Consider the following 23,154-nt stretch of genomic DNA (forward strand, 5'->3'; position numbering starts at 1 on the left):
CACCTCACCTTTCCTATGGCACTATCCTATGCAATCGCAGAGGTGCAACACCTGCCCCTTTACTTCTTCCCTGCTCACCATCCAGGGGTCAAAGCACGCTTTTCAAGTGAAGCAGTGCTTCGCGTGCACCTCCTTCAATCTGGTCTGTTGCATGTGCTGCTCAAATGCGATCTACTCTACATTGGGGAGACTAAATGCAGACTGGATGACCACTTTGCAGAACACCTTCAGTTTGTCCGCAAGAAGGACCCAGACCTCCTGTCGCTTGCATTTTAACTCACCATTCTGCTCTCGTATCCACATGTCCATCCTTGGCCTGCTGCAATGTTCCAGTTTAGACAACGCAAACTGGAGGAACAGCACGTCATCTTCCGATTATAATAATAATCTTTATTAGTGTCACAAGTAGGCTTACATTAACACTGCAATGAAGTTACTATGAAAATCCCCTCGCCCCAGTCCGGCGCTTGTTCGGGTACAGATGGAGAATAACAGCACGTCTTTTGGGACTTAGGCAGATTACAGCCTTCCGGACTTAACATCGTGCTCAACAACATCAGACTGTGAACTCCCTCCTCCGCCATATTTTCATTTCTATCAATTTATTTTATTCCTTCCATTGATTCATTTTTCCATCCCCCTTTTCACCCTGCCTGCCAACTTGTTTTTCCCTTACCGTTATCCCCCTCCCACCCCCACTATCTCCCCTCACCCACCCATTGGTGGTTCATTTGTTCAGGGCCATTTGTTCCGTGTTCCAGGTGGTCTTACTCCCACGCCCGTTATATGTAAAGTGAGAAAATGCAAATCAGAAATACACAATTCTTCTGCAAACATGTCTTTCATCCTAAACTTTAAAATGCAGACTGAATCACACTTGCCATCTTTTGAGCTTTACAGACATTTTAAATGTTATTAAAATCAGTGTAGTTTTATTCCATGACCCCACAATCAGTAAGATAGGAGTTCAAATTGTCCAAAGTCATTCACGTCAGGCTCTAGAAATTTCTCAGGAGCTCTAGAAATGTCTGCACAAGTTCTACAGATGCATTGCCATAGGCTTTGTGAAAGATTGGTGCAAACTCCAGAGACAGCCAAACAAAGTTTCCGCCTATCTTCCCTTGACGTTACAATAGCCAAATAGGAGAATTTGCGAGGAAATTCCCTGTGAATGTTGTTGCACTGAGTGGAAAGAGACTGTTATATTATGTGATTGTAATAGGACGTTACTCTTTTGCTTACTTCCAGAATGGTCTGATGGTTGTAGTTCAATGAAGCTATCAGTCTTCAAATTAAGCAAATAACATTTATTGAATAACAAATAGAAATATCTATGGGTTTGTTCACTCTTCTACAATTATAACTGATGATTAAGTAAATAAGAAGTATAAATAATGTTTAACTACACGTGCCAGCTAAGCTATATCTCTCTAACACTGTGCTATCTAGTCACTCCTGATACGAAGAGGCAGGAATATTCTGAGTACAGTTTATATACACATGGATCCAGTGCTGCCATCTAGTGGTTGTCTAGCACTATGATACAGTTGTTAACTCTTTACATACCAGCAGATATACAGATCACTACAGAGACTTTCATTCCAATAGCCTTGGGTAGTTCCAAAAAGTACAAGAACAAAATGCAAACCTTTCCCACAACTATCTTCACTGCAGGACTCCCTTGAGAATGTACATTTTGCCTTACTATGTCCTACCTTTGTCAGCAACCTAGCAGACGCCATCAAATAAAAGTATCATCTATTCAAAACTCATCTGCTGTACTACAGCAAGCAGCCAGTGATTATACAAATATATAATTTATCTTTAGCCCAGACAGGACCATAAAAGCTTTAGCATGATGTTGTCCATTGGACACTGCTTAACAATGGTACCAAGTTCTCTTCCATAGCATTTAATCATGCAAGTGGTGATTAAGGCAAATAAGTAATTAAAATGGATTAAATGCTGGAGGAAACCAAACTCAATTTGCCAGTCAGTAGTACTTTTGAAGGAAACTGTCAATAATGGGCTGTTAAAGCTCTTCTAATCAGGGTGCAGAACATCTCCTTCTTTCTCATTAATTCAGTTTTGATGAAGACAGCTCAACCTCTGGTAAAGTTCACTTTTAACAGCATATGGTCAGTCTTCCAGTCCTCAAAGATTAAAACTGGAATAGGTTCACAGACTGCTCCCAGTTCTTCAGCCAGGTCTTTATTTTCATGACAAACACAAGACCTATTGAACTTCAAAATCCTACAACAATTCAAAGCCAAAAGTGCCAAAACTTTGTGACCTTTTGCTTCAGCTTGTAGTGCCATCCTCTGAAACTTTGCAATGCATTAGTTTAAAACAGATTTAAATCACAGCATCAATTGGGCTCCAAAATATCAAAATCATAACTGCTCAGATATATGTCTCTTCTGGATATTCCTACTGCTTTCAAAGATCCTTGTTCCAACAACAATTTGCACTTTTAATGTAATACTTTGTCCCACGTCCCATAGAACATAATTTAGTAATGGATTTAGGAGAGATTTGCTGAGAAGATAGATTTTAACGGGAAACTTTCAATGATGGAAGTAAAGAGGGCAACATGGTGGCACAGTAGTTAGCCCTGCTGCCTTACGGTGCCGAGGTCCCAGGTTCGATCCTGGCTCTGGGTCACCATCCGCGTAGAGTTTGCACATTTACCCCGTGTTTGCATGGGTTTCGCCCCCACAACCAAAAGATGTGCAGAGTAGGTGGATTGGCCATGCTAAATTGCCCCTTAATTGGAAAAAATGAATTGGGCCTCTAAATTATTTTTTTTTTAATTGATGGTAGGATCCAAGCAGCTGAAGGTTCTGCCATCAGTTAAGAAATGCTCAAGTTATAGGCACAAGGAAGGATTTGTAAAGAAAGATAAAATGGTGCTGGAAAAACTCAGCAGGTCTGGCAAAATCTGTGGAGAGAAAGATGATTAACATGTAGTCCAATGTGACTCCTCTTCAGAAGGAGTTACATTGGACTTGAAACGTTAACTCTGTTTCTCACTACAGATGCTGCCAGAACTGCTGGGTTTGTCCAGCACTTTTGTTTTAATTTCAGATCTCCAGCATACGCAGTATTTTGCTTTTAATTTAGTGACAAAGCTGGTCCACTGGGAAACAGGAAGGCAGTGGACCGCTGCAAAGTGAAGCATCATGGAAACAGAACAAGGTTGACTTTGCGCTGGTGTGGGGAATAGCTCAGAAGATCAGAGATGAAGACTAATAACATAAAATCATTTCTCTCCCAAAAACAAGGGGAAATAAATTGAAATTGATTTTAAAATACATTTTTTTTCAACATTTTTAACAGAATGTCTAGGTCTTATTTTCCGGCAGGAGATTTTTGCAAAAGAAATTAATTTAATTGGGGAGCCCATAAAGGACAGTAGATCCAGATACCTATAACAAATATAAAAATACAATATAAATATACATGGTGCTAGAGTTGTAGAGATCACATAGATATCTACCCTCAAAACTTGCAACAGCAAAAGGAAAAAAGGCAAATTATGTTTACTTTTTGTTTTGTAGAAACATGCCAAATTTTAGAACAGAATCCTTCAACAGAGCAATACATTGCACATAGCTTACACATTTAAACTGAAAGCAAACTGCATAGATCTACAAGTAAAATACTTCAAGAACCATTAGACAGAGCTCACATCATATGGTCACGACTTATCAAACAAAGTGAGGCAAAATGTAGAAAACTGGTAGTGCTTTAACCATTTTGAAGAAAGATTCCTGGAACTAAGTCATGGAAAATGTTGCCTTTTATAGTTTATATACGGTACATCTTTCTGCGCTTTCAGCAACCAGGTATTAAATAGACATCTATTCTCACAACAGTTCTTCTGCCTCATTTTGCTATAAAGTTAACAAAAGATTCAAACTCTTTAGCTAGTCGGAGGGGTGATCCATGTAGGGCAAGCCAATAGGATATGCTTGTCCTCGAGATAGATGACTCTCCATCACAGGATGGTTTGTGACCTAGTTATCTCATTCAACTGGCATGAGTTCGAGTGAGAAGAAGCCAAGAATAGAACAAAAGAAAATTCTGGTTGAAAGCCATGTACTACCACACAAGCTATCTGAAAAGCTCAAAAGTCACACTGGAATATTCCCTTGTCAGTTTCCATTGCCAGTATTTTCATATTGAAAACTAAGTTATGGCAGTATCTTGTGGCATTTGGACAGTGGAATACCAGACAACACTGATCACAAGGTTACACATACTCAATTCCAAGAACTGCGTAAGTATCAGAGTCATACTGGTAGTCAGAGAACATTTACAACAATTCACATTGTATAGCTCCTTTAACATTAAAAAAAATTAAGCTTCATAACAGAAAAAGCTAGCGAGAGAAATAGAATCATGCAACTATGTTTAGGACAGGTGGCAAGAAAGGTCCATGAGATGAGTTTTGAGTAGACTACTCCTCCATCACTTTGCTGATGATCAGGCGTAGGATGCAGGACAATAACTGGCTGAGTTGGATGTGTAATTCTTGTTGACAGGGCATACCTGCGCAATGTTCATATTGTCGGTTAGATACTAGTGTTGTAGCGGCATTGGACCAGATTAGCTATGCTTCAGTTTGACATGCAGCACAGGTCTTCAACCCTAATGCAAGGTAGCTGTCAGACTCTGCAACTGTTATATTGTCCAGTGTACTCAGCTATTTCTTGAAGTCACATGGAGCAAGTTAAACTGGCAGAAAACTGGCATCTGGGATATGAGCACCTCAGGAGGAAGCCAAGAAAGATCATTCTCTTGTTACTACTGGCTGAAAGTGATGACTGCGAACATTTCTTTTTTATTTTGTACAGTCATGCTGGGCTCCACCACGGGGATATACACAAGAAACTTTTTTCTCCCATTAGTTGCTTAATTTCCCACCATCATTCGCAATGGAATATGGCAAGACTGTAGAGCGCTGACCTGATCCATTCGTTGTGGGATCTCTTACTTTATTTGTAGCATGCCAGTTCTGCTGGTTGACATGCAGTCAAATGTTATAGATTCATCAGATTGGCACCTCATTTTTAAATATACATGGTGCTACTCCTGACATGCCCATGAACAAATACATTTTTTAAAACCTATTGATTTTCATCATGTCCATCAAGCATTTAACATAGGACATGCTATCTGGGAAACAGGAGGAGTAGGCCATTCAGCCCATCTAGTCTGTTGCACAATTCAAACAGATCATGACTGACCATCTACCTCTACGCCATTTTTTCACACTATTAATCACTGTTGATCCCTTATATAATTACATTCTCAATGATTGCCTTAAGATGGGGCTAAATATATCAATGCCCATACAATACACATGTATACACACAAAATTATAATTTAGAAAAACACCAACTGATGAAAATACATCTTATTGGCTCACCAATAACCTCCTTCATTTGTTTCCAAGGAAGTCCTGTTGAGGGTTAACTTTTGAAATTTCATCACGCAATAAAGGTTTCAGTCTTCATGAAAGACTTAAAATAAAGTATAATGTTGTTTCCAAACAGATTTTTCAGATGCTTCACAAACGATTGTTATACACGCTTATGCATATAGTGTATAAACACACACTTTTCATCCTGAACCTTATCAAAGATCACATCTTCGATTGCATTTAACAAAGAATCAGGATTTAAATTAATTTGATTTTAATGATTGAACACCAAGTATTTATTAAGCTGTGGTAATATGAAAATTTTGCATGAATTTCCATTTCTTATGCAGATCTGTAATGATTTAAATAAAGCGCTGTTCCTCCAAAGCATAATATCCTGTTAACTATTGTAACCACATTTTATACTGCATGTCACTGAATAGAACTACCTATCTACATTCTATTTCTCACTTGATCAGAAGGTTGGAGGAGGCAAGTCAGCACAATAAACTGAATTTGTTTAGAATCTATATTCACAAGCTTTCAAGCTTTTCCCCCCTTATTTTATCAATAGTTAACAAAACCACAGAGAAGCAAAAGCATATTAAGAAGCCTAGAATGACTGGTCACAACTTGCAGATGTCAATTGTTTAATATTTTCTTCAAACAGTTAGTCTGGTTGTATACCTTAATAAAAACAACCCAAACCAGCTGTGCAGGAGTACTTAAAAGGAGAGTGAAGTTCATGAAATCAGTTAACAGTAAACATATACTCAGCCTTCAGAAATGTAAATCTTTCTACAGGTTTATTACAATTTTTCCTAAAAGTCAGAAATCATAACCACTAAAGCAAATCTAATGAATGACTTCTCTGGCATAAATCAAACCTTTTAACGGCCTCCTTCTTCCACAAACACACAAGACATTCTCAGTTCAACCTGATATCAGATTACAAACTGCAGAAATTACATTGCAAAAGGATAAAATTAGGTTAGAAATAAACCAGGTAACTGAGGATTTTATCCAATTTTTTTTTTACATAGTGTTCAGTTCTACTGCAATAGCATTCTACATTTGTAATCCAACATTTATATCCTCAATTTGTAACTAATGCTTTCAAACAGTCACATTGAATCTCGGCACAGACTTGAAATAAAAACCTTCCAAATTGCCTTCTATAAATGAGTATTTCTGCTTCACATTCATGTTCTCTCCCAGCCTCATCAATCTAATCTTATAAATGTGTAGATGGAAACGCCTGCCTTGAAATTGGCTCATGGGAAGTCCAAGTTTCAAGTAACAAAGTTTCACTGTAACATATGTATCACCAATACTCTCTGGCTGCTATCAATAGCACCTTTTGACAATCATTGGAAGCTGCACTTTTGACAAAATAAAAATGCTCCACCAGTTCATTTTATTAAAAGCCATTGGAATTCTTGCCTCCTTCATCATTACAGCTTTGCCAACTTACCCACATATGGATTGAGTAAGAACATTTGATATTAATTTTCTTTAATATTACTTTACTCTTGTTCTAAACTGCCAAATAATCTGTCCCAGTTCCATGCCACCTCAATGTATTGTGGAATAAAATAGGGAAGTTATTTAGAGTCCATCAACTGCTCCAAATGTTCAAAGAATAGAGGTTTGTTTGCTTTTTCAAACAAAAAAGCAAACATTTAACTCTTGACAATTAATGTTCTATTTTCAAACACTTTCTTGAAATAATAATTCAGATTAATTTAACACTTGTTACTTCAGATAATGCAGCACTTTAATTAAGGATTTTGCTTTTATAACCTATCCCTTCATCGCACAAGAGTTCTTTGATGTAGGAATGGCGGGGGGGGGGGGGGAAGCATGTCATATGCATGGGTTTTCAAAAGTCTTTGGCAAAGTAGCACATCATAAACTTGTTAGCAAAATTGAATCCATAGGATTAAAAGAAAAGTGGCAGTGTGAATATGAATTGTTAAGGCACAGAAAGTAGAGGGAGTATTCATGCACAATAGCTTTTCAGATTGGAAGAAAATGCACAGTGGTGCTCCCGAGGGGGTGGTATTAGGACTACTGTTCTTTTTGATATACTGCATATTAATGACCTGGACTTGGGTGTACAAGGCATACTTTAACTCCGTAGATGCCACAAAACGGAAAGAGATAGCAAATTGTGAGGAAGGTTGTTACAAACTTCAGAAGAGCATAGACTGGTGAAGTGGCAGATTAAATTTAAAGCAAAAGTGTAAAGTAGTACATTTTAATTGGATCAAAGAGACAGGCAATACAAACTAAATTATACAATTTGAAAGGGGTTGCAGGAAGAACAAGAACTGGGGGGTGTATATACACAAATCTTTGGAGGTAGCAGGACAAGTTGAAAATATGGGATCCTTGGTTTTATTACTAGCAGAATAGAGAACAATAGATTAGTGGTCTTGTGGCACAATGGGTAGGTGGCCTCGGAGTCAAAAGGTCAAAACAGTCCCACCCCAGAACTTGATGGTCAAGGAAGGTGCATTTGTAACACGGTCAAGCATGTTGAGTGTCAACCTCCAAATCTTGCTGCCAGTGGCAGGTGGCAAGAGTGGGAGAGATTCTTGATCATTCATTTGATGGAACATTGGCACTTCTACCATCACTATCCATAACTCCAGACTATAACATGCATGTAAAAGTGCATGTTGCCACAGCAACTCTGACTCCCTCGCATCACTGAAGCACATCAGCACCAGAATACAAAAGGCAGGAAATGCTAATCCTGTACAAAATACTAATTAGGTCTCAGCTGGAGTATTGGGTCCATTTCTGGGCACCAATTTTAAGATGTCAAAGCCTTAGAGGGGGTCTAAAAGAACCTTCAGTTATGTGGAAAGACTTTGACATTGTTCACCTTAGAAGGTATCTGATAAAGATGTTCCAAATATTGAAAAGTTTGGATATTATTTTCCCTATTTACTCTGTTTCTAATGGTGAAAGCATCAGTAACTTGAGGACACAGATTTAACATGATTGGCCAAAGAGACAGAGGCAGTATGAAGAACCTTAATGAAAAATTTGGTGTGAGCTGGACTACATTAACTGAAAAGGTGCTGGAAGCATATTCAATAGTAACTTTCGAAGAGAATTAGAAAAATAATTGAACAGGGAAAATTTGCAGAGCTATGGGGAAAGAGCAGTTAATCAGACTACAATAACAAAAACAGGAAATACTAGAAATAGTCAGCAAGTCACACAGCATCTGTGGAGAGAAAGAGTTGATGGCAGGCAATCCCAGATCTGGCGGTTCTGCTGCATTCCCATCACATTTTTCGCCAGCAGCAGAAAGTGAACAAGGTGTGACTCATACATGCGTGAAATTTCTAGACTTGCACTACCTGCCTTGGGAACAAAGATCTGGTCCAGTGTTTCAGGTCAATGATCCTTCATTAGAACCTTGACCACTACAGATGCTGCCATACCCGAGGAGTGCTTCCAGCATTTTTATTTCAGATTCCTAGCATCCGCAGCATTTTGTTTTTGGTGTTGCGGTCGTGGAACTATTTGGTGGGGGGAGGGGGGGTGCTTCACGAAGGAGGGGCACAACGGGCAGAATAGCCTCCTTCTTTGCGGTTTTGTTCTATTATTCTATAAAAACTAAATATACAAAAATGCATGCACAGCTAGTAAGGGAAAGCATTACAAAGTCACTTATTGAAGCCTCTACGATTTAAAAATTAGCACAGTAATCCCTTCTTTCCACAGACTAGTTTTTTTCATTCCATATGCTGTAATGCTACATACAGCTGAAAGACAACAGGCTATTCAATTCACTATGCTCAACTTTTGTCATTGACTTCTAATTGGTTCAGTTTTTTCATGTCTGAATGTATGGGTATGGACATAGCCATGCATGATATGATATGATGCATTACATGCAAACAGCCATCCTGTGACTACACAGTAGCATCTTTATGTCCATTTATGTATGTTTGGATTACAGTAATCACTTCTGCATAATGCAGCGGTCTGTTCAGTCTAGAATGTTTGATATAGTATAACTTTTTTACTTTGTGCTGTCTTTAATTTCTCATAAATTTAAATAAATCATGGTTATCAATATACCAACTACGCAGTGAAACACCATTACAAGAACATATAATGCTACATTCCTCAGTGTGATTTTATCAGCTCTCTCCCTCAAGTAAATACTGTTAAGTAATAAAGGAAGAGGGATTTAAAAAACTATTTGCAGAGGTTTTTGAGATGGGTGGTTACCACATTAAAGGATTTGAGCTTTTGAAAAGTCTCACGTGTCTATGCTACCTATCTTAATTTAATATTTAGCTTATTCACACAATAGGTCGCAACCATTTTTTAAAAACTGAACCCACTAAGTCATAAAGATTATCCTTTACAAATCAATGTTTGCTTATAGCTTACTTGCATTGTGGTTTATTGTTGAAATGACCAAAAATACTTCAGTACATCACATATTAAACTTGATTACTTATTGCTTTTATGTATTTCAGCCTAATCAAACAAAGAGGAAGGGCGGGATTTACCGACTAACCCGCCACATGTTTTTCAGTGACGGAGGCAGCCCGCCAGCAGGATTTACTGGTCCCGCCGTTATCAACGAGATTTCCTGTTGAATGCGCCCCTCGTCGCCGGGAAACCCGTGCGCCAGTATGGGACCGATTTATATAATGTAATTGGTGCCATGTAATTGTCTCACTGTTTCACATATCAGTCTTCAATGGAACTAACAGTTAAAAAGCATTTTGAAGTTTTAAAACTGATTATATTTCGTTTGGACATTCCTTCAGCACACCTAAGATACTTAAATATTGCCAGATGGGATCCATTAAATTAATAAAATCCTTTGTGGCTACGTAATTCTTCAAGCCCCTCAGAAAGAGGGCAGAGGAATCTATGCCAATACTGGAGTTTTAGCATGACATAAATAAAAGAGGATATAAAATCACATTAAATCTGATTCTGTGGAGCTCTGCACAACAACAGTACAATTTAAGTATTCATTTCTTCAAATCCAAAGAAATAGATTATCTCCAGAAAATTGTGATTTGTTGAGAAGCTTGCCATTCAATTGTCCATCCTTAAATGATAAAAAGCAAACTTAGCAGCTCGCTCTTTTAAAATTTAAATCCAAGTTTGCTAACATTATGCATCTTCAATATAAGTTGCTTACTTTTAAATCAAACTCCAATTTCAAAACCAATTTCAACCAGTCATGGTCTCCTTCTGTGAATAGCATGACTGGGGCGGCACGGTGGTTAGTACTGCTGCCTCACAGCACCAAGAACCCGGGTTCAATTCCAGCCTTGGGTGATTGTGTGTGTAGAGTTTGCACTTTCTCCCTGTGCCTGTGTGGGGTTCCCTCTGGGAGCTCTAGTTTCCTCCCACAGTCCAAAAATGTGCAGGTTAGGTGGACTGGCTGTGCTAAATTGCCCCTCAGTGTCCAGGGATGTCCGGGTTAAGTGAGGTTACTGGTTCGCAGGGGTAGGGTGGGAATCTGGCTAGGGTGCTCTTTCAGAGGTTCGGTGCCAACTCAATGGGCCGAATGGCCTTTTCCTGCACTGTAGGAATTTTATGAACCAAAAGCAGCCATCACCTCCTCCATTCCATCCTTTGCCTCCCAAAAGCTGCCATCACCTCCTCCATTCCATCCTTTGCCTCCCATTGCTGCCAAATCATCAGCCTCTCATTCCAAATACATGAAACATATAGTCAACAATAATAGATTAATAAGCACTGGCAACAATTGCAACCTCAGGAGCTTGTTAGCTTGGTGTGCTGAATTATAATAATTGCTTGTGTACCATAAAATCTTTAAAACAAAGGGAAAATATAAGAAATGCCACAGAAGGCAACCTTTGCACACCATCTCTGCTTATTTGGATTAAAGTTAACCTTGAAGTAGTCAACTAGGGCGACACGGTGGCACAGTGGTTAGCACTGCTGCCTCACAGCGCCAGGGACCCGGGTTCGATTCCGACCTTGGGTGACTTTTCCCCGTTTCCCCCTGATGGTCTGGTTTCCTCCCACAGTCCAAAGATGTGCAGGTTAGGTGGATTGGCCATGCTAAATTGCCCTTTGGGGTAAAGTTGCAGGAATAGGACGGGGATTGGGCTAGGTAGGGTGGTCTTTCAAAGGGTTGCTGCAGACTTGATGGGCCGAAAGGCCTCCTTCAGTACTGTAGGGATTTTATTCTATTGAGAACATGCAAATATCTGTTAACACTTTCAGAACTGTTAGTAATATGAAAAAAATGATTGCAATTGTTTCTTTCTATAAATACATCTCTTTTGTGTGTCCATACAATTCAGATAATCTGTTTTGGAAATTTAGATCTGTATTCTACTGTTATTTATAACATTGTTGGTATAGTATACAGTATAAGTAAGCATCCAGTATATGCAAGTTCCCCTAAAAGTCACACACCTTCCTGACTTGGAAATATATCACTGTTCCTTCATCATTGCTGGGTCAAAATCCAGGAATTCCTTCACAGCACTGAAGATGTACATACACCACAGGGACTGCAGTGATTCAAGCAGGCAGCATCTTCTCAAGGAAAATTAGGGTTGGACAATAAATAGTGACCTAGCCAACAACACCCACATCCCATAAAGGAATAAAAGAAGGCAATTCAATTAAACAGACACGTGAAAGTGCAGTTTATACTTGACTAACTTGGATAGCTGTGGAATTACCATTTATTGCATCATGTACATTGTGAAAATGTCCAAACACAATTGGATCATTTGGCCTGTATCATCATAGTTGAGAGTTTCTAAAGGCAGGTAGATTTGCGACCATCTCATTTGACAGTGCCTGCATTATACAGAGACTGCTGACTTACCAGCTGGTCAGCATTAGTAGACCAAAATAAAACAAGATTTGAAACACTTTCTCTGGTTTAGTCCCAGAAAATAGATTATGTTATTAGGGCAACCACATGCCATCATTTCAGTGGAATGCAACATCAAGCTATGGAAAGGAGGAAACCTAGGGTGTGCACATGTGTCTGCCCATTGTGACCATTACAGGAAGGCAGTGTTTTGGATTTGGTTCAATTATGTGCTTGGTGATCTTTTTATCACTAGGCTGGATCTCTTTGCAAATCCAGAAAATGTATCAGACCTTGCAAATGCTCTGCATTTTCTACAACAACCTGTTGAGCATTATGAACCTATTTATTCAGGTCAGAGGAAGTGTGATGTGTACAAAGGTTAATTTACTCTACTTTTCAATGCTACAGGTAGAAACAATCTCACAAATGGATTATTTTACATCGTAGGTTAGAGTCTGACTCAAATCTTTCTTCCCTACCATCAATGGAACAATGAGCTGCTTTACACTGGAACAACAATGGCCTAGAGTTTGTGGTCAGCAGTGAAGCAACAGTGTTCGCCACTGACTTCAAAGAAAGCTGATTTAATGATCTATGTGGCATGGGCTTGCCCTTTCTTGATGGCAGTTAAGATTTGATGCTGTAGAGGGGATTTCCACGCATACAGCAAGTGATGTCAGCAAGCAGGGTAAGCAATCAATCATATTAAAGTACTCTCAGACTCAAAAAGCATGAAGATAAAAGCACTGAATCCTTTACTTTCAATTTACTATTTCAAATAGCGAAATAAATCATTTATGACTGGATTAAAGTGAAAATAAACGTCAAAAATTGTAAAGATGTGGATTATATATTATTCTAGTATTATTCTATTCTGGAATATTTAATCTTCCACAAATACAAAATTAGCTTTTCAGTGCCAGTGAGGGGGTTTAGCAGTAATCATGAAGTTTGTATACTATTACAAACCAGGTTGCATATCATTCAACAAGATTAGCTTTTTCAAGGAGGGGCATATGGTGAGAATAAAAGCATAAGATTGGATGTTCTTAGATTTCCCACTGATTGCAGTCAGGAGAAAATCAAGTCAACAGCAGATCCTTTGAATCACTGACAGCTATTTCCGTTTCTTCACTATTATTCGGTGGATGTGCGGACCCTGAAGTTGCTGTCAGTTTCTGAGGAACACGAATTTGACAATTTTGCAAAATAAAAATGTTTGAAGCCATTATTACTTATCTTTAGGACCCACTGGAGAAGAGATAATGAAACAGAGCTGCAGATTAGATGTCTGATTTTCTATATAAATATTGAAATACACATTGTCAGTTTTAACCACTTGCTTAGAGGCACTGCCTGTCAAATAGTATATTAGTTAAGAGTGCAGGGGAGACTTGAGCAAAATAGTTAGCATGTTTTAAAAGGAAGACAACACAATTTTCATCATGGGAATTGGGACGGGCCATGTTTGCACCTTCATTCATATTCATAGCTGTAAATTAAAATTGATCTTGTGCACAGACATTGTTGCACCGCTGTTGTTCCAGGGTGCCACCAAGAAATAATTTAGCAAAATATCAAATGTGATTCAAAATATAACTGAAGATATTAATTTATCCCACAGGTGCGGTCTGGTCTGCTGAGTGCTTTCAGCATTTTTGTTCATTAAATAAATATATTTAAATGAAAGCTACACCAGAAGTGGTACAGTACAGGAGTGGGCCATTCGGCCCATCTTGTCCATGCCGACACATTTTGCACTATTTTTCGCCTTCTGTCTGTAGGTAGTTCAGAATTAACAATTGTGGCCACTTGAAATTCCAATATTTGATCTCTTCTCATGTGTCTCCCCCCCACCCCCAATAAATTTAAAGTTGGCCCTTATTACGCATTATCTTTGTGCATTCAAAAGGGGGTAATAAAAGCCAGTTGAAAATAAATTCCACCTAAATTGTTCTTAACTTCAGAGCTTTCGGTTCCCCAACCCCCATCAGTGGTACCAAATGGCAGAACCTAGCAAACTTGCCTTTTAACAACAGGAAACGTAAGCATCTGTCACCTCCCGTTGAGAAGAAAAATGGATTAGAGGGACCGACAAAGAATTCGCCAGGAAGAGATCCTCCTCAATATGCAGTTGATTAACACATGTAATTGAATCGGCAACAACGTGCCTCACCCGTCAGTTGCTGGGCAGAAGCAATGCGGCGCAATTAAATAGTATCCAAAGTGAATACACACAACCATCTAGTCAAATCAGTTCACTTTCATTCAGTTTTCCAATACATACAAAAACATTGGATCAAAAAAAATTCAAACTTGGAAATTTGTTGCTGGCCAAACATTTGTGTTTGATACCCAGAACTGAGATCCCCAAACATCAGGCACATGTAACGCCGTTCCCAAACATTAAGGAACTGTGCTCTCTCTCCCCCCACAAACCTCCGGTCGCAACGTCCCTAATTCAAATTCACCGTTTGCATAGCTGAACAAAATACAGGAAATCGCTCCACCAAAATTAGCCTCAAATGAATGCAATCACCTCATCCCTTGGGTACAAAAAAACTTTAGCAACCACATTGAAAAAGGAATACATCAGCAGCCTGTTCTCGCAGTACAAAGTGGGAATCTGGTGAAATTGTAACTCACAAACAGAGGTCAAATGTTAATCACCGAGTTTAGCAAACTCTTAAAAAAAAACACAATTGCATGGCTTGTTAACGTGAAGCATGATGCTTCCTGATTCCAAACATGCACTCGGCAAGGCAGACAGGAAATGAAAAGCGTTTATTCACGTTTATCTTTTTCCAGCACTGTTTGCCGTGTACACATAAAGGAACAAGAGAAACCCGCCGACAAAAATCTCGCATCTTTCTCTCTGCAAGCATTTTACAATTAAAATTGGCCTGACATTTGACGGGCGCACCAAAGAACAAAACACTCCGGAGCTGGGTTGCAAAATCATCGCAGCGAACTTATAAACGCTACCAGAGGCACGATGGGCCGAGGGGCTTCCAATGGTCCATTGTTCCGCTCGGTGAATGGGAAGATGCACCAAGTTAGACAATCTAAACTTTCCTCCGCGCGAGTTAAATAGCGTTTCCCTCTGTGGAAAGCCCTTACCTGTTGAAATCTCCCCGAAAAGCGGGCAACACATGAACAGAAGCAGCACGAAGTTGTCCCCAAAAAGTGTGGTTTTGTACATCACTCGTTAGTTAAACGCAGAGCACGCCAGGTATTTGAGAGGTGGCGGGGGGAAGGGGGGTAGCGACTTGGTCTTGTTCATCCAAAGAGACGGAACCGGTCCCCCTCTCCCCAAGAGAGGCAGCACGAACCACGAGAAAGCAACAAAAAGGAACCTCTGTACAAAGCCCTCTGTCTGTCTGCTCCTCAGGATTCTCTCACAACGCAAGCAGCTAATTCCACTCAATCAAAATCTGGCGGCGGCGTCTTCTTCCCGGCAAAGTTTTTGTTTTGCAACATCTCCTGCGGTAAATCAGAGCCGAAGGTTTTCTTCAAACTTTCGTCTGTGTAACGTGAGCGCGCGCCCTCCCCGTGCCCGCAGCGCGCGCCTCCCTCCCCGCTCGCTCGAGCCGGAGACAGCATCCCGGTCTGAAGGGAGGGGGGACTGAAAAAAATGTTAACAGCGCATCCTGGCGGCGGCGAGGGCCCGGGGAACGCTGTGAATCACTGAAGTAATTAATATGCAGCATCAAAAGAAAAACAGAAATGCAAAACCAGATCCTTCATCAGGGTATCGCATCTCATGGGAGATAACATCTAAAAAATTTGGGGGTGGGTGGGATAGAGTAAAGGATCTGTGAGGACAAACACAATTCACGAAAAGTACCCGAGCAGGTTAGTGTGCGGCCATGTATTGAAAAAAAACAGGCAAGTCAAGCACTCCGGGTTGTTTTTGGAAGGATAGAATTGAAAAGTAGAAAAGTCATGCTAAACTTAGATAGAACTTACACCATATAAGTCCAATACTGTGCACAGTTCTGGTCATCGTGATATACAAGGGATGTCGGGGCGCAGAGGGTGCAAACAAAATCACAAGGCTGACTCCAGACCTTTGAGGTTATACCTATTAGGAAAGAATAAAACAGGCCGTGCATCTTTTCTCTTGAAAAGTAGAGGGGTGAATTAAAGGTCTTTAGAATTCGGAAAAGTTCTGTTTGAGTAAATGCTGAGAAAGAGCATTGTGGGGAAAGAGGAAACCTAAAGGCAATCAATGCAAGATAATCACCAATAAATCAAAGAGGCCGTTCTAAAGAAACGTCTTTACCCAAAGAATGGGAAGGACGTGTAACGCCACAGCAGAGCATGGTTGAGGTGAATGTTGTGTGCATTTAGGAGGCACAAGATGTGCATATGAGGGGAATGGAATAGAGGGTTACACTGATGAGAAAGGATGGTCAGAGCATAGATATTTGGCATGCTTAATAACCTGTCTCTGCAAAGTATATTCTATGTGAGGTAAAGTCACCATAGTCCCAGATGACCATAGGCTGCTTTCCCCTTTGAGGGGAAGAGCTAACTGGTGGTGATTTAATCTGAGGGTCACCACACCTCAAGTGAGGGGCAAAGTTGAGAATGCAGGGCCTTCATGAATAACCTTTGCCAGTACAGGAATTGAAACCACGCTGTTGGTCGTGTTCTGCATCACAAACCAACTGTCCAGCCAACAGAGCTATATGCAATATATATGTAGATCTCTATCATTTCCTCATGCATTTACAAACCCACCGGGAAAATTAGCAAAAGCGGACCAACTGACAAATGAAAAGAACTCGGGAAAACAGAACTGAACCTGGGTCAATGATTAAATTCTAAAGACCTTTAATCCAAAAAGACGAGGTGTTGGGCGTCTTAAAAAATATTAAGGTAGATAAGTCCCCAGGGCCTGATGGGATCTACCCCAGAATACTGAAGGAGGCTGGAGAGGAAATTGCTGAGGCCTTGACAGAAATCTTTGGATCCTCGCTGTCTTCAGGGGATGTCCCGGAGGACTGGAGAATAGCCAATGTTGTTCCTTTGTTTAAGAAGGGTAGCAAGGATAATCCCGGGAACTACAGGCCGGTGAGCCTTACTTCGGTGGTAGGGAAATTACTGGAGAGAATTCTTCGAGACAGGATCTACTCCCATTTGGAAGCAAATGGACGTATTAATGAGAGGCAGCACGGTTTTGTGAAGGGAAGGTCGTGTCTCACTAACTTGATAGAGTTTTTCGAGGAGGTCACTAAGATGATTGATGCAGGTAGGGCAGTGGATGTTGTCTATATGGACTTCAGTAAGGCCTTTGACAAGGTCCCTCATGGTAGACTAGTACAAAAGGTGAAGTCACACGGGATCAGGGGTGAGCTGGCAAGGTGGATACAGAACTGGCTAGGCCATAGAAGGCAGAGAGTAGCAATGGAAGGATGCTTTTCTAATTGGAGGGCTGTGACCAGTGGTGTTCCACAGGGATCAGTGCTGGGACCTTTGCTCTTTGTAGTATATATAAATGATTTGGAGGAAAATGTAACTGGTCTGATTAGTAAGTTTGCAGACGACACAAAGGTTGGTGGAATTGCGGATAGCGATGAGGACTGTCGGAGGATACAGCAGGATTTAGATTGTTTGGAGACTTGGGCGGAGAGATGGCAGATGGAGTTTAATCCGGACAAATATGAGGTAATGCATTTTGGAAGGTCTAATGCAGGTAGGAAATATACAGTGAATGGTAGAACCCTCAAGAGTATTGAAAGTCAAAGAGATCTAGGAGTACAGGTCCACAGGTCATTGAAAGGGGCAACACAGGTGGAGAAGGTAGTCAAGAAGGCATACGGTAGGCTTGCCTTCATTGGCCGTGGCATTGAGTATAAGAATTGGCAAGTCATGTTGCAGCTGTATAGAACCTTAGTTAGGCCACACTTGGAGTATAGTGTTCAATTCTGGTCACCACACTACCAGAAGGATGTGGAGGCTTTAGAGAGGGTGCAGAAGAGATTTACCAGAATGTTGCCTGGTATGGAGGGCATTAGCTATGAGGAGCGGTTGAATAAACTCGGTTTGTTCTCACTGGAACGAAGGAGGTTGAGGGGAGACCTGATAGAGGTATACAAAATTATGAGGGGCATAGACAGAGTGGATAGTCAGAGGCTTTTCCCAAGGGTAGAGGGGTCAATTACTAGGGGGCATAGGTTTAAGGTGAGAGGGACAGGGTTTAGAGTAGATGTACGAGGCAAGTTTTTTACGCAGAGGGTAGTGGGTGCCTGGAACTCGCTACCGGAGGAGGTGGTGGAAGCAGGGACGATAGTGACATTTAAGGGGCATCTTGACAAATACATGAATAGGATGGGAATAGAGGGATACGGACCCAGGAAGTGTAGAAGATTGTAGTTTAGTCGGGCAGCATGGTCGGCACGGGCTTGGAGGGCCGAAGGGCCTGCGCCTGTGCTGTACATTTCTTTGTTCTTTGTTCTTTGTAAATTCAAAAAAGCAGTGGACTGCAGATGCCAGCTCACTGACAAATCAAATGTCAAAATCCACATAGGACAAAGATGAAAATATTTTTTTTTTACTCAAGAGGATTTGAATTCCCCCATTAACACTCCCGACCTGTTCCTTCATCTTTATAACCGTACTCATCACGCAAGTTATAGATCTACCTGCCTTATTCCAACAAAAACAGAAAATTGTGAAAACATTCAGCAATTCAAAACAGGACAATGGGGTTTCAATGCAATTACTCAGATTGATAAAAATTGTGCGCAACACGAATCACGGTTGGGGCCACTGTTTTTTACCATTTAAATAAACAACATGTATTGGGGAATCAAAAGTACAATTTCAAAATATGCTGGTGACAGCAAATTACGGGTTATAGTTAGAACTGAGGAAAAGAGCGAAAAATTCAAGATGTTTATAAATGCACATTGTGTGTGTAAATGACTAACAAATTTCAATATAGATAAGTGTGAGATGGTACATTTTGTTTGGAGAAATAAGCAGACCCCTTACTCTTTAGAAAATATAAGTATAATTGGAGTCCAGGAACAAAAGGATCTAGGAATTATTTTCACAAATCATTAGAACTAGTAACAAAAGTCAACAAAACTATAAACGTTTTAAACAAAGCAATGGATGCATTCTTAGACCTATAGAATTGAAAAGCAAAGAAGTTAATTAAATATTGTTGAAAAATGTGATGTGTTGCCAAAGCTTTTTATCTTGCCATCAAGCCGAATGACACCTTTTCTCCTGTAGTATAAACTGGTGTGATCATATGAAATTTGGCATTCTTGAAATAGTCCTCTTGAGTGAAAGATTAACATTTTTTGCAGTATTTCTTTCTTTACAGCATTATTCAAGTTCTGTTCTACCAAACGACTCTGAGTTAGTCAAACTTCTACAGAGCCTTGGTTAAACCATAGAGAGTATAATATACAGTTCTGGTCTCATTCTAAAAAGGGTGTTAAGACATTGAAGAAGGTCCAACAGAGATTTACAGAGACTGAGAACTAAAAGGTGAGAGCTAACAAGAAAGGTTGAACAATCTACTTTCTCAGGCACAAAAAGGTATGGAGGCACTGGTGACCTAATAGAGATCTTTAAAAGTGTGAAAGGGTTTGATAGGGTAGACTAGGATAAGATGGTTCTACCCATGAGCAAGTGCAAAACTGGGGGTCGTAAATGTAAGATGGTTATAATTCCAACAAATAATTCAGAAGAAATGTTTTTATCCAGAGAGTGTTTGGAATGTGGAATTTGCCAGCACAAGGAGTAGTTGAGACAAATAACACAAATGCCTTTAAGAATTCACAGATAAATATATCAAAAAGAAACAAATAGAAAGATATGCATACATGGTTAGATGAAATAAGTTTGGAGAAGATTTGTGTGGAGCGAATACACTAACAAATACTAAATAGGCTGAAATTCTCTGCTGTAAATTCAATGGCCCAAACCTACCAGTCCCCAAAGAGTTCAGACTCTCTTAGTAGAATAGTTGCCAGTTAAGTTTAAAATGATTAAGACCACTTACAACTCCTGGGTAACTACACTACTGCCCTCCCACTTCTCCCTCACTCCCTCCCCCCCCAACCCCCACCCCCACAGGACCATCCCTCGATTACCCTTCTCAACTAAACCCCCACTTGTGACTATGTCCCCTCCCCCCCAACAACATCCCCTAACACTTGATTACCTCCAGCTCTGAACCCCCATCTCCTCAACCTACCCAATTCTTCACACCCTGCGGACTCCACTACTCTGCCAACCCCCCTGACGACACATAACCCTCTATCCTCTCCACCTATCCAACAACTCTCGCCTCTCCTGCCACCACCCGACCATCCGCGTCCCCTCCCCGACTACCTGACCCCCCCCCTTACCTGCACACCTTAACCCCTCACCCACTTAGCTCATCTCATCACCCACTTACCTCACTCACTTACCTTCTCAATGTGGCTGGGTCCTTTAAGCTTACTGGCTTATGGCAGCTAATGCTATTAAAATGGTGGTGCGGATTCACTTACTCTGACACTGTTTCACTGCGCAGAAACCTGGAACCAGCTACGCCGCACATTTCATACCAGGTCACAGTTGGAAGATCAGGCGAGAAATATGTAGTTCCTGCCTAAGATAAATAAAAAGGGGCAGAGAGAAACTCGAACTGTGATTGGAACTCCTTGGAAGTTCTGCCCCAATTAATTCTGTGAGATATAATTAAAGCCTAGCTCCTTTTTTCTTTTCTGAGGAATAATGATGTATTTTAGGAGTGAGAAACCTGTCACTGTTTCTGGGTCATTACTACTTTCTCACAATGCCAGCAACTTCTGAAAACTGCAGTGGTGTTGGCTTTTCTTTCACAAATAATGCTGACGGGTTCATGTCTGGGCACCCCAGGGGAGAATCTTTGTTTGAGGGCTGGGCAGAGCTCAGAGAGAGAAAGAATCCTGTTTTGAACAGGGGGTAGAAGAATTTGAAAAGCCACCAAGACAGAGCATGAAAAAAAAACTGTCCCAGAGACAGGCTTTCGAAAAGGATTCTAAACGAATGTGACTAACTGCAGAAAATTGCTTCATACATGCAAGTGTCATCTGCCTGCCTATGTAAGTGGAATGAATGCTGTATATCCATTTGAAGTGATGTTTTATGGGAACTCATGTGTTAAGTAAGAAACTACCTGTAATCAGTTATTGTTAGGGTTAAAGTTTAAAAGTTTAATGTTGTTTTTCCTTGGTTTTCATAAAGTTTGTTTATAAAATAACCAATCCCTTTTTCTTATGATATCACTCCTGGAACGAATCAATCTTTCTGCACTGCCTTAAAAACTTTAAAAATGTTATGGTTCGGGTCCAGTCTCTTAGCCACTGTTGAGAGCTGACCAGGCATCTGTAATAAATTTGGGGCTTGTCCAGGATATTCTTACGTATAATTCCTTGAACCTAAAGACAGTGAATGTGGAGAGATGCATTCTTTCCGAGTTTGACATATTGAATGCGGAGTGATTCAAGATGACCCTCGTAGTTGCAAAAGACGTCCTGGAAGTGGAAGAAATTACTCCGGAGGAGTTACAAGGGGAATCTAAAGCAAAACTTTTGAGTTTGGCAGAGAAACTGCAGTTGGCCCTGCCAAAAGGGGCAAAAAAGGCAGAGATAATACAAACCATAGCTCAGTATTTAAACTTAACAGTGACACAGCCTAACCCATTAGAATTAGATCAAATCCAATGAAAAAAAGAAATGGAGATGGCAAAGGAAATAGAAGGGAAAAAATAGCAAAAGAGAGAGAGAGAGATTGGCACCGGCAGAGCTAAAGAAAAAGAGAGATCTTTTCAAGGGGAAATGAAAAGGGAAAAATTACCAAAAGAAAGAGAAGAGAGGAAATTTGAACTTCAGAAACTAGCACTGCAAGGAAAGCAACAACGTAAAGTGTTGGAGGCAAACGCAGGAGCTGAGGAAGTTTGTGGCGTGGAAGAAATATCCCTAGTCAAAGATTTAGTGGGAACATGTTTAATTACATGCAAGCCTTGCCAGGATTTGATGAGAAAGATGTTGAAGTGTATTTTATATCCTTTGAGAAAGAAGCTAAACAATTGAATTGGCTAAAGACCATGTGGTTGGTGTTAGTTCAAAGATTATAGGTAGAGCAGGTTATGCATTTGCCTCACTATCAGAGGAGGTATCGGGATTATAATTTGGCTAAAGACCATGTGGTTGGTGTTAGTTCAAAGATTATAGGTAGAGCAGGTTATGCATTTGCCTCACTATCAGATGAGGTATCAGGATTATAATTTGGTGAAGGAAGCCATGTTAAGTGCCTACAAATTAGGGCCAGAATCCTACAGTCAGAAGTTTAGAAATCTAAGAAAAGAACCAGGTCAGACCTCGATAGAATTCAAAAGAATTAAACAAGCTAGTTTTGATAGGTGGACCACAGCACTAAAAATAAACCAAACATATGAGGCATTTTGGGAGATAATTATTTTGGAGGAATTTAAAGATTCACTTCCCATGGTAGCGAGAACTCACGTGGAAGAGCAGAGGGTTAACATGGCTAGATGGACTGCAGAAATGGTTGACGATTTTGTATTGGTTCATAAAGCAAAGTTTTGTGTCTGACATCAATTTCAGTCTGCGAAGGAAAGAAACTGGGGACATGAGAAGTTCACAGGGGTTCATGCAGAGGAGGTGTAGTTGGTGATGTTAAAGAGAGTGGGCGGGATTCTCCACTCCCACGCCGAAGTGGCCGTGCCGTCGTGAACGCCGTCGAGGTTCACGACGGCGCGGAACGGCCCCGGTCCCGACTGATTCAGGCCCTGACAATGGGCCAGGATCGGGGTTGCGTCATCTACACGCGCCAGGCCTTGTCAACCGCGTAAAAG

The 23,154-nt window shown here is 40.4% G+C and overlaps 1 protein-coding gene across 3 annotated transcripts in view; it reads right to left on the bottom strand.

The window, feature by feature from the left end:
- ror2 (receptor tyrosine kinase-like orphan receptor 2) overlaps positions 1–15,865 on the bottom strand; it is a 324,120-nt gene extending 308,255 nt beyond the window's left edge. For all 3 annotated transcript variants that reach the window (XM_072516837.1, XM_072516833.1, XM_072516836.1), the window contains exon 1: positions 15,405–15,865. In XM_072516837.1, the coding sequence (XP_072372938.1) occupies positions 15,405–15,486 (82 nt within the window). In that variant the 5' untranslated portion in view covers positions 15,487–15,865. The remainder of the gene's footprint in view (positions 1–15,404) is intronic.
- Between the last annotated feature and the right edge of the window lie 7,289 nt (positions 15,866–23,154).

Source organism: Scyliorhinus torazame, chromosome 9 (genome assembly GCF_047496885.1).
Source record: "Scyliorhinus torazame isolate Kashiwa2021f chromosome 9, sScyTor2.1, whole genome shotgun sequence".
Taxonomy (NCBI): domain Eukaryota; kingdom Metazoa; phylum Chordata; class Chondrichthyes; order Carcharhiniformes; family Scyliorhinidae; genus Scyliorhinus; species Scyliorhinus torazame.